Source organism: Otolemur garnettii, unplaced genomic scaffold (genome assembly GCF_000181295.1).
Source record: "Otolemur garnettii isolate 467f Iridium unplaced genomic scaffold, OtoGar3 scaffold00096, whole genome shotgun sequence".
Classification (NCBI taxonomy): Eukaryota; Metazoa; Chordata; class Mammalia; order Primates; family Galagidae; genus Otolemur; species Otolemur garnettii.
This window is the reverse complement of record NW_003852491.1, coordinates 5,449,388-5,461,967: the sequence shown is the minus strand read 5'-3', so window position 1 is coordinate 5,461,967 and position 12,580 is coordinate 5,449,388. Positions and strand designations below refer to the sequence as shown.

Here is a 12,580-nt window from a genome sequence, read left to right as displayed (position 1 = left end):
GCTTGAGCCCAGGAGTTGGAGGTTGCTGTGAGCATAATGCCATGGCACTCTACCCAGGGGGATAGCTTGAGACTCTGTCTCAAAAAAAAAAAAAAAAAATTCCTTAAAGAGAGCAGTGCCTGTAGCTTAGTGGGTACAAACCCAGCCCAGGCCAGCTACAACAACAATGACAACTGCAACAACAACAACAACAACAAAAGAAACTAGCCAGGCATTGTGGGCACCTGTAATCCCAGCTACTTGTGAGGCTGAGGTAGGAGAATCTCTTGGGCCCAAGAGTTTGAGGTTTCTATGAGCTGTGACACCACGACACTCTACCCAGGGTGACTCTGTCTCAAAAAAGATAAAAATAAAATAAAATTCCTTAAAAAGCTTGGATTTAGGCATATTTGAAATGGATATTTCATTGCATAGAATGTTGCAGTGATCTGTTTTGCAAAAAGTGTAAAAAAAACCTTCATAATGAAAACCATCATCCTGAACTGATCTGTTTTACAAATTTAGATTATTTTCTTCAAGTCTTTACCAGTCATCCTGTGTTTAAAATTGTGTTGAGAAAAGGAAGGAAGAGAAATAGAAGTTAACTTTGCAATCCCTCAGAAAATGATCCTAGTTGAAAGCAATTGACTACAGCTGTGCTCCCTGGGGCTGATGACTGAGATGGTCATTTGAGTGGTTTTCCAGGTTCAGTGACAAGATGAGTCTAGCATTGAAAGAGATGGGAGAGTGAACTACACTAGTCATATTCCCCTGTTTACTGTGGACTCTCCTCATAGCCATTGCCTCTGTGTAATACTCCTGAAACCAATCTACTGATTACACCCCTTTCACAGCAGAATCTCCCCTGACTTTTGTAGACATTAATAGGCTGATCTAAAATTCATAGGGAATTGAAAAGAAAGGTAAAATAGTCCTGAAAAAGAAGATTAAAGTGGGAGAACGTCCCACTTTCAAAACTTAATGCAAAGCAAAGTGTGATATTGGCACAAGGACAGACATAAAGATGAATGGAATAGAATTGAGAGTCCAGAAATAAACCCATATGCCTGTGATCACCTGATTTGGGGCAGGGTGTCAAGACCATTCAATAAGAAAAGAATGGCCAGGGTGGCGCCTGTGGCTCAAAAGATAGGGCGCCGGCCCCATATGCCAGAGGTGGCAGGTTCAAACCCAGCCCTGGCCAAAAAATAAATAAACAAATAAATGATCTTTCTAAAAAAAAAAAAAAAGAAGAAGAAGAAAGAAAAGAAAAGAATGGCTAATCACTAAAGGCCGTTACTATATGATTCTTTTTATAGGGAAATCCAGAATAGGGAAATCGAGAAGTGGATCAGTGAGAATTTAGGGTAGGGGCAAGCAGAGAGAGGAGTGGGTTTGGTTGATGTAAATGTTCTAGAGTGGACTGGTGATGGGCATGCAGACCTGTGTATAAGCTCAGCAAAGATTGATTTGTGTAGGTTAAATGAGTGAATTGTGTGATGTGTTAAAACTTAAAAATTTATATAAAATAAAAACCAAATCATGAATCATTAATAGGTGAGCACCAGCAGTCCCAGCTACTAAAGAGGATGAAGCAAGGGGATCACTTGAGTTTGAGGTTGCTGTGAGCTATGACAGTACAGCGCTCTACCAAGGGGCACTGTGAGCCTATATCTCCTAAATAAAATTTTAAAAAGAAAAGAATCATTAACAGGCTATAACAAACCATGAACATTAACATGGCAAAAGGAGGCATTTAAAAAGCTAGTCAGATTGAGGTCTAAAAGCTAAGAAAAAAAGATAAATGAGCCCTTGCAAGAATGATTTAAATGCAGTAAATAAAGGCTTAAAAGAACTTTGAACCAAAACACTTGAATTAAAAGGAATGAGGATCAGAAAAACAAAAAGGGTAAAAGTGAGCATAAACATAAGAAGAATAGAAAAAGATTGTCAGAAATTTTAAAATCTTAGAAAATTAATGGTGCTGGGGGCACAATGATTAAAACAGTTAAAAATAAGCAAGATTTATGTTAACAGTGACCAAAGTGATTAAGGGTTACTAGCTAAAAAAGTTTAAAGTGATTATTGTCATTAATAATTAAGTAAAAGGAACAAACGCATGTTAATATGGCAGAAGTTATTAAAGGCAGGATTTAGAACAGAAGTAGGATCCACTGGGATGTGAATTCCTGGGCTTCCTAACTGCTGTAGGGGCCCAGCCACTTGGGGAGCACCCTCTGTCAGGAACAGCTGTCTTCCCTCTGCTACCATCCTCTAGGAGGAAACATCCCCTCAGTCCCGCAGACAGTGGGAACCCTCACTTTTATCCTTTTTGTTTTTCTGATCCTCATTCTTTTTAACTAAAGGGTCATGGGGGCTGGGAAGAATTCAGAGAAACTGACTAGGGCAGATGTCTGGCCAGGTCTGACCTTTCTGGGGTCTAGCCAGGCTGACTGCTTTGGAGGTGAGAAGGGAATGCTCCTTGAGGTGGGGAAAGCTGACAGCAAGTGCAGGAACTTAGGATCATGTACATGTTCACACAGGGTGACCAGCCTATAAAAGAGGTGTGCCTGGGGACAATACAGTGACTGAAATGTGTCTCAGAGAGGTGACTGTTATGATCTTAAACAGCTAAACAGCACCTGGCTCAGAGCCCTGGAGAAAGGTTCCCTGTTGTCTCACTGTCATTATGTTTATAGCACTGTGGTTTATACCCAGCCTTTCCCATCCATTGGTCACATTTTAAAACTTGTGGGACCTAAATGAGTCAGTCACTAACTCATCCCAGGGGCTGGGGAGAGGGTGACATTTGCACTGGATATTTAATTATGGCTCTGAAATGGCAGGCCATGAACATTTATACGATTTACTAAACTTTTGTAAGCCCCCGTGTGTATTATCATCAATACATTTATTGCCTTGTAAATTAGTAAGAAAAACCTTAGACTATGTGGGCTTGCTTAAGGCCATTAAAAAGTAAAAGGAACTGGGCAAGAGACTGTATAGTTATCCTATTTTGTGACCAGTTGGAGTAGGAGAAAAAAATATCACAACAATATCCAGACAGTGTGCCAAGTGTTACTTCTTTTATTCTCATCCTTCCAACTCCACCATCTTGTCAGTACTATTCTTTCTCTTCATTTCACTGATGAGAAAATTGAGGCGTAAGACACTTGGCTGTGGTCTCAGAGCCAGTAACTGCTGGTGCAGGGATTTGAACACAGAGAGGGTATCTCTTGAGCCCGTGCATCAGCCAGTTCTTCCACTACCTCCCACGAGAGACTGGGCTGAACTCAGAAGAAAAGGGAAGTTAGGTGAGCCAGGGGACAGGGCTACAGGGAAAGCCAGCCAGGGCCAGCTCCCAGGACCTGTGGGTCTACAGATTTGGATTCCCTTCCAGGCCTCCTGCAAAACAAAAACTAAAACATCCTGCACTTGGCATAGAAACTCTCTGCAGTCTACCTTTCTTTACATTCTCATCATCATTCCTGGTCTTCCTCCTCCACTTCCCCAGCACGTCCTTTTCTACCTTGGAGTTTTGGCTTATGCTGTTCCTCAGCCTGAAACACTTGTCCTCTTCTGTCTTACCTTACTAATCCTAACATATCCTTTACTATCCCACCCAAATGTCACCTCCCCTGCCTAGCCCACACTCTTGCCTTTCTCATTTCCAAGCTCTGTGCATGCTTGAAGCAGAGCCCTGAGGACATGGTAGCATATTTCTCAGTGTCCCCAGCTCCTCCAGTAGCTGTCCAGCCAGAGCGCATGCACTGAGCACCTAGTGTGTTTCCAGTGTCATACTAGGGCACCTCGTTTACTCATTTGGGCCTCGCTACTGGCTCATTCTAGACATGCTGTTAGAATTAGCCCTGTTTTACTGATGAGGAGCTTTGATCTTAGAGAGATAAGTAGTTTCCCCGTGGGAGAGCCAGATTCAAATCCAGGCTTCTGTGAAGCCCGAGCACGTTATCCTTTCTGTGCTGCCTGGCCTCTCAGATGCGACCTTTTGTAGGAGCAAGAAACCTGCCTTATCTGTCTAGATATGTTCTGGGCCCAGTAAAGAATAAATGCTTGTGGAATCAAATTGAATCAAAGGCCCCAAGTTATTTTCTGACATTTTCAGCTCAGGTGCTAGGTATGACACAAGATCCTGAAAAGCTGTGTTTTCCCAGAGTTGTAGTAATGACAGCAGTCATGATAAAAGCAGCAGCAAGCATTTATTAAGCATTATGATCTGGGTACTCTGAAGAAGTCACCATTCTTATCCACAGTTTATACCTAAGGAGACTGAGGCCTTGAGGATACTTCACTTAACCAAGTCATACATATGGCAAAGGCTGACAGAGGCAGTGTTGACACAAGAGCCCATACTTTTTTTTTTCTGAGACATAGTCTCACTATATTGCTCTTAAGAGTGCTGTGGTGTCACAGCTCACAACAACCTCAAACTCTTGGTCTCAAGCAATTCTCTTGCCTCAGCCTCCCATGTAGCTGGGACTACTCCACCACAACGCCCAGCTCTTTTTTTGTTGTAGTTGTTATTGTTGTTTGGCAGGCCCAGGCTGGGTTCCAACCCACCAGCTCTGGTGTGTGTGGCTGGTGACCTAGCTGCTGAACTATAGGCATTGAGCCAAGAACCCATACTTCTAACCTGTCCCATCGCCCTGGGGTGTGGACAGTGGCAGCCTCCTCCACCATTGTAGGCTGCCTTGAATTATGTAATTCCTGCCTCTAGTGAGGCTACTGTACACTTGGGCTGTGGGCTTGCTGACTGTTTCATTTGCCTACACTATGTGAAGGACTCCCAGCACTAGCCAGCCTGTCTTCTTGCTCAGGGGTGTGTGTGTGTGTCTGTGTGTTTGGGAGATGAGGCAGAGGAAACACTGTGAATCTATATGACATCTCCCTGACTCACCAGTAGGATTGCTCATTTGCTTGTGACCCTTTAAGAGAAAAGCTGTCCTGGGACTCACTTGTTCCCATCTTGCTTTTGTTCTTTCCCAGGTTAATCACAGTCAAGAGCACCGTTTTGCTAGGAGGCCAGATGAGAATTTTCAGTGGGTGTGTGAAAAACACAGGCTATTAGTTCCACTTCACAGCTGTTACCCTGGGTTCTCCTTTGTAGTGAGTAGTGCTTTCTGAAAGAAATTGGGAATTCTAGCCTGGCCAGGTAGCCTGGTGTGGAAGACATTGGTTGGATCACATGACCCCTCTGAGCATCAGTTTTTTTCCTAAAATAGCAGTAATAACTTGCAGAATCCACATGATGAGTAAGTAAAATAGCTTCTGAAAACACCTAACAGTGCATCATAGTAGGTGCTCAGTGAGGCTTTGTTCCTTCCCTTTTCCCTCTCTAGGTCTTCAAAATGTCTAAATTCAGCCTGACCTGGATCTTGGGCACAAAAGATCTACGTGACTCCTTTGTGTTGAACTGCTGACATTAGTGTGCCATCTCTCTAAAATGCCTAAAACGCCTTGTGCTTGTGAGTGTGTGCTCGTCCTTCTCTCTTGCCTTTGTTCCTGGAAAGAAAGCCCTACAGATCAGTGGTTGCCATTAGCAGGTCCCCATTTCCTCTGAGGGGAATTGCTGGTAATTGAGGTGGCAACTCAGATGGAGTGATGAGCTGCATTCATCCTTGATTACATGGGCTTACTCAGGTCTCACCCTGGCCCCTTTTGCTTTTGACTTTAGCTGACATGTCGTCTGGACCAGACTCCTGAAGAAAGACAAGCAGGAGCTGAAGGGATTTTAATAATCAAAACTGAAATTTTGAGGCCAGTAGAACTGTGGAAACGGCATAAAGGGCTAGTGGAACTAATTCCAAGTGGTCCCTTGGAAGCATGAAGCACAGAGTACACTGCTTTTCATCATTTACCTGCCTTGTCCCTTGCAGTTCTCCCCATAGCCCCGTGGGGCTGAACACTGTTGTTAGCCCTAGTTTCCATTTGAGGTTGAGAGTGGTCAGCCAGCTTGGCCAGTCTCTTCCAGTGGTGGCAGGACTCATGGCCAGCTCTGTGGCAGTTCTGATCTGTGCTCTGCTGCTCACCTAACACAAGGATTTCCACAGTAAAGGTGTGCATGACACAGCTTAGGGAAGGGGGGTGTTTCTGGGGTTGGCGTGTTGAGAAGGAGCAGAGCCTGACCCAGTGTGGGTAAATAAAACTTGTCTGAGGGATGAGAAGAAAGTGTGGTTAGGATTCATAGCAAGGAAATTGGCTGTGCTATGTGTCATAGGCAGAGCCACACACCCTGTTGCCCGGCATTCATCAGCAGGCTGGCCCTTGCATGAGTCCCTTCAGGCCTCCCCAAAGCCACCACAGCCTTACTAGTGCTATAGGCCCTCCTCTAGGTCTCACACTCCTCCTCATCAATCTTGGGGCTACTGAGGTCTACTATATCACAGTTAATAGGTCCTAGTCCCTGGTCATCACCCTCAGCTTCTCCTGGCTAGCAGCCTGGCTGTCTAAGGGCCTTCCTAAACATCATGCTCAACCAGGGCAGAGATGAGTTTACATGAGTGCGGGAGTCAGGCCATCACCACTAGAGGCCAGCTATGGGGCTTATCCTACAGCAGGAAGGGATCAACTATCTTTAATTCCATTAACGTGTGGCACGTCCACAGATGCTGGTGATGCTATTCAGAATAGCTGCCCTATTGGTTGAGAGCATTAACTCTCAAGGTGGATAGCCTGGGCCTACCTCTGCCACTTCATAGCCCCATCACTTTAAATAAGTGCCTCAGCTCCCCCATGTGTAAAGTGGAGCTACAGGGGGTGGCCTGCCTTGAGATTGTGAGATTTTATAGGTTAATTCGTATAACACCCACGGCATGGTGCTTGGCCCACAGCAGATATGGGATACCCACTGACTGGTCCATGCCAGTCTCAGGACAGATACTGGTCATCTAAGCATTAACTTTGTGAGTTAGAAAATGTTGTTATCCCATTTTACTGATTGGAAAACAAGAGTTATGCTCATTAATTTCCCCAAAGATGCTGAGATGGAAACCTTTGTGTGCCTGGCCTTGGAGCCTAAGAGTTTCTCTCCCCTCCCCCTCAACTGTCCTGGCTGTCAGTAGGAGGGGCATTCGTGCCGCTGGAAAAGGCTGTGATGGTGTCCTGGGACACAGCAGTAGAGGGGTGAGAGCAGTGACCCGATTCAGTGGTGAGAAGGTCAAAAGCTCCAAAGGCTTCGAGGATGTTTTCCCTCTTTGCCCAATGAATCCATGCGTGTCTAGTTATGTTTCTCCTCTTTGCTTGTGCTTACTTCAAAGGCTGTTTGGGGTATCTTCTAGCTATCTGGCTCCTTATGGAAGCGAGAGAAGAGTAGGGGAAATACTACTGGGCTGCCGGTGGGCAGAGCTCCAGACCTGCCTCCTGAAAGCTGTGTTTTGCTGCTGTTCGGCAGAAACCGGCCTCCCTGGCCCTGGGCACTTGGCTTTTCTCAAGGGCACATGTCACTAAAGGTTTAGAGCCTGGGTGCCAGAATTCAGTAAATGCCAGCTCCTCACTTGCTGAGGGGCAGTTGTTTGGGCAAGTTTCTTAGCTCCTTGGTACTCTCATGTGGGCAGTGGGAGTAAGCCTTCACATCCTAAGGCTTGGTGAGGAGCAACTTGTACAGCACACATAGAGTGCAGGACAGTGACCAGGGCATGGTGTGTGGTTGATAAATGGTTGCAGTGTTATTATTAGGAGGCAGCAGGTTGCTTTTTGTGAGCACCTCAGTTGGGGGTGGCGGGAGTTGAGAAGGGCTTTAATAGAGGACAGAGAAGGAGATCCAGTGGGGTTGTGGCTTTGTGGTCATTATCTGCCTACGTGCTGGCTGTGCTGGCCATCAGGGGCTAGAGGGCTTCTGGTAGAAGGAAATCCAAAGGAACCCCTAAGGGGACCCCAACCCAGGCACATGAACCTTCAAATAATTTTCACCCATTCAAATGGACCCAAGGATCTCCTCCTCCCCAAACCTTCCCTCCTGGTTGCCTAAGTTTCCCTTTCTGGGAGAGAGAGATGATGGGACAGGCCAGAACAGGGCCTTGGGCACAGGGCAGAGCCACAGGGGAAAGCAGGAGCCTGCTCTGCCCAGTATCATGAGCTTGTAGTCCTCAGAAGGCTGAGGCATGAGGATTGCTGGAGCCTAGGAGTTCAAGGCTACATTGAGCTATGATCATGTTTCTGCATTCCAGCCTGGGCCTCAGAGCAAGACTCTATCTCAAAAAAAAGCAGGAATCCCCAGGGGAGGACCTGCCGGGAGCAGAGGGAGCCTTCTAATGAAATGCCATGCTCTGGGGGACTTTCTGTTGCAGTGAGGAATGAAAGGGATCAGTACCAGGCTAGTGCCTGGGGACAGCTGGGGCCACTTGCACTCCTGCTAATGGTCTGCCCTCACTCCCTGGGTGAGTCTTTAATGAAGTCAAGGCCCTGGGGTGCTTGTTTGTGAACTTTACCTACAAGCCCTGTGCTCTGTCCCCAGGGGAATTCCACTGCCCAGGTCAAGGTGGTTAGGCCTTAGACCTCAGTCTTCTGTGTTCAGATTATTTCACATCTCACATCCCTCAGTGGGCCACAGCAGCTGTACAAGAGGGGTTGGGTCACAGCAACTAGCTTTAGCACCTTCTCCCAGCTGCAGTGCCTGCTGATTTTGCATATCAGTATGCTGGAGAAAAAGTCTGCATTCTTACTGTGACTGCTGTAACAAATTACTACCAACATAGTGACTTATAAACAACACAAATTTATTACTATCTGAAATGATTTCACTGAGCTAAAGTCAAGATGTCTGTAGGGCTATGTTTATTCTGGAGGCTCTGGGAGAGAAACCATTCCTTAGCTTTTTTTAGTTTCTTCGAAATCACCTGCATTGCTTGGCATGTGATCTGTTCCTTCACCTTCAAACCTCAACAGTGCCAGATCCTCCAAACTGTCACTCTGACCCCCTGCCTCCCTCTTATAAAGACTGTGTGATACTACATGGGGCCCACCTGGAGAATCTAGGCTAATCTCATCTCAAAATCCTTAACTTCACCACCACAACAATAACAAACAAAAAAAGAAATAGTCCTTAATTACGTCTACAAAGTCCCCTTTGCCATGGTTCCTGACATTAGGACATGGACATCTTTGAGGGTCCGACAGTCCATCTCCCATATTGTTGTATATCATAGGACATGTCAGGGTTCCATGTTGGAGATCTGTGACCCTGCCTGAGTAACCTTTGCCCATCCTTTACAACAGTGGTTCTCAACCTGTGGGTCACAACCCACAGGAACTGTATTAAAGGAACATGGCATTAGGAAGGTTGAGAACCACTACTTTACAAGCTGGTGAGAGCTTGGGCAAGTTATTTAATCCCTCCCTGCCTCAGTTTCTTCATCCATAGGGTTATTAGGATTAAATGAATTAGCATGTATAGGTATCCAGATGTTTCTGTTTTTCCTTGTATCTTCTAGTTTTTATCTATTAACATATTTAGACATATCTTCTCGTATTATAGCTAGAGGTGCAACTTGTTATTTTTTCCCATGTCATATTTTTATAGATTGCAATATAGGCACAGTGGGAGAATTTGAAGGCAGACACTAGCTAGTACAGAGAATGTGGTGGCTTGTTGGTATGCCACTGCTTAGTTCCCTATTACTGATTGTTTAATAATTACTCATAAGGGCTAATGCCATAAAGAGTGCTGTGATGGACCTATTAGGACCAGTAGACTGTGCCTCTTTTTAAGTTGTTTTTTTTGGAATAAATTCCCACACTTGGAATCATTGTAAAGACCTCCTGAAATGCTCTACAAGGGTTATGGAACTCATTTGCACTGCTGCCACACCTTATTGACAGTGGGATTAGCTCAAAAAGATTAATGGTTTTCATCTTTTTAGCAAATACTTCTTGGGTGCCTCCTGAGCATGTGCCCATGCTGGGAAAAAACAGGTATGTTTCATATTGTCATGGCACTGATCTCCTGCAGGAAAGGGGATGACACCTCCTTATTCCTTTCATTTGCATTTCTTTATTTACTAATCCTATTAAAAATAAAAGGTGTTTTTATGGAAAACATTTTGAGGTCTCGTGCACTAAGACATGTTCCAAACATGATGATGTATATGACCTTTCTCAGGCTCTCTGCCGAAGTCTACCGTGACACCCCAGGACCCCTCTCCTCTCCCACTCCTTACCCCTACACTGTTTTTGCTCATTTGCTGGAAAAACCTGTGCTGTGTTCTTAGGGACTGACGTCATGGTTCGATGCCTCAAGCAGATGAAGGAATTTAAGCGGAAGGTAGAAGATGACCAGGAGGAGGATGAGGACGAGGAGGTCATCTCTAAGGGAGTACCTCCGGTGGACATCGTGTTTGAGCGGGATATGCTCACGCAGACCTACGACCTCAGTAAGCCCTGTTTTCACATCAGCTTGGATGTGGTTCCCAAGCGTTTGAGTCAAAAAATGTTTTGCCTATGTGCCAAAAGAGAATGTCATGTGACAGGAGACACCATGGTTCCCTTGAAGGGTTTAGAGCAGTGATATTCAACTGCAGTGCCGTGGCACACTGGTGTGATGTGAGAGGATCTTAGGTGTGCAATAAAAATTTTTAAAGATTTGTAAATTATTTTTGAAAGAAGTTCAAAGCACAATTAAGTATATTCTTTTTCCTTTAATTCTTTGTTTTTTTTCATCAGCATTATTTAAGTAAGCTATGGAAATTAAACTATAGTTTAGAGGCATTTCAGGTCAGATTGGAATTGAAACCTTGCTCTGCCACTTAGGTCTGTGACTTTAGCAGCGTCCCTGAGCCTCAGTTTCCTCATCTATAAAGTACAGTGTGTTAAGGCTCTTAAGAGAGACATAACCAGTAGGGTAGTTTATATAGATATATGAGAGGAGATTTATTAGGGGAACCAATTCATTTAGCTATAGGACCTAAGTCCTGTGGTGAGCTGTATGTACACTAGAGAACCAGGGAAGCCACTGGAACAAGTCCTGGAGCCCAAAGGCCAGAGAGTCCTGATGTCCAAGAGGAGCAGGAAGTTCCAGCTCCAAAACAGGGCACATGTGCCTTTCCTCTGCCTTTCTAATGTATCCAGGCCCTACCAGGGTGAACCTACCAAGGTTACATGTGGCCACCTTCCCCTTAAGTGCAGCCTTTGGACCAAATCCAGATTTTTGTAGAACAAATCCTTTAAAACCCTGGATTAAGGGCTGGACAAGGTGGCTCACCCCTGCAATGCTAGCACTCTAGGAGGCCAAGGCAGGCCGATTACTTGAAGTCAGGAGTTTGAGACCAGCATGAACAAGAGTGAGACCCCGTCTCTACTAAAAATGGAAAACTAGCCATGCATTGTCTTGGGCACTGGTATTCCCAACTCATTGGGAGGCTGAGGCCAGGAGGATTGCTTGAACCCAAGAGTTTGAGGTTGCTATGAGCTATGACGCCACAGCACTCAACCCAGGGCAACAGACTAAGACTCTGTCTCAAAACAAGCAAACAAATAAAAAATTGAGATTAGAATTTAGATTCAGTCAAAAGGCTGCACTTAAGGATCTAGAAGGCTACATGTAAGTTTAAGGCTACAGATTCCCCACCCCTGCTGGCTGATTGGATGGTGCTGCCCATATTGAGGGCAGATCTTCCCCTCCTTTTTTTTTTAAAGACAAAGTCTCACTCTGTGCCCTGTGTAGAATGCTGTAGCATTGTCATAGCTCACAGCAACCTCAAACTCTTGTGCTCAAGTGATCCTCTTGCCTTAGCCTCCTGAGTAGCTTGAGACTACAGACATCCACCACAATGCTCAGCTAGTTTTTCTTTTTGTTAGAGATGGAGTCTCACTTTTGCTCAGCCTGGTCTCGAACTCATGAGCTCAGGCAATCTTCCCTCCTTGGCTTGCCAGAATGCTAAGATTAGAGGTAGGAACCATTGCACCCAGGAAGATCTTTTCCTCTTAGTCCAAGCAGTCACTTGCCACTTCCTCCAGAAACACCCACACAGATACCCCAGAAATAAAGCTTTGCCAGTTATCTGGGTACTCCATAATCTAGTCAAGTTAACTATCACCTGGGGATAATACCCATACCAGCACATTATAAAGATAAATGACATAGAATTAAAATATCTAGTATAGTGCCTGGTGCTAGAAAGCATGCAGAAAAATGGAATTATTACTATTCAAAGGTTTTAGGTATTAGTAGGTATTACTATTCAAAGGTTTAAGCTACATGTTGCCTTCCAAGATTGGTCTCAGTCCCTGTATGCTGGGAATCTAGGAATAGAGGGAGCCATCCACTCAGTCCCCTAAAATCTGTGTAGGATAGCAGTGACCCAGTGCCGTGGGTAGTGTTGGGAGGAGTACAGAGTGGAAGGTGAAGTGGCTGCAGGCCTGATTAAGTAGGCAGGTCAGAAGCTGTGCTGGCAAATGGCACAGCCTGTTTGGGGTCTGATTGGCAGTTCTCTTAACATCTCTCAGGACAGATTCCTCATAACACACTTAGGGAACAGCTGTCCGTAATCCCTTCATTCCCCACTTTTAGCATGTTGCTAGTTTAGTATAGGAACATATCCCAGTCTTCTCTGTAAAATATAATAAAACCTCCTTTATGGCTCGGCGCCTA

The 12,580-nt window shown here is 45.1% G+C and overlaps 1 protein-coding gene across 2 annotated transcripts in view; it reads left to right on the top strand.

Moving 5' to 3' along the window:
• Positions 1-12,580, top strand: part of GTF3C1 (general transcription factor IIIC subunit 1) — a 115,469-nt gene that overhangs the window by 31,474 nt on the left and 71,415 nt on the right. For both annotated transcript variants that reach the window (XM_023516723.1, XM_003795750.3), the window contains exon 7: positions 10,203-10,364. In XM_023516723.1, coding sequence (XP_023372491.1) covers positions 10,203-10,364 — 162 coding nt within the window. The remainder of the gene's footprint in view (positions 1-10,202; positions 10,365-12,580) is intronic.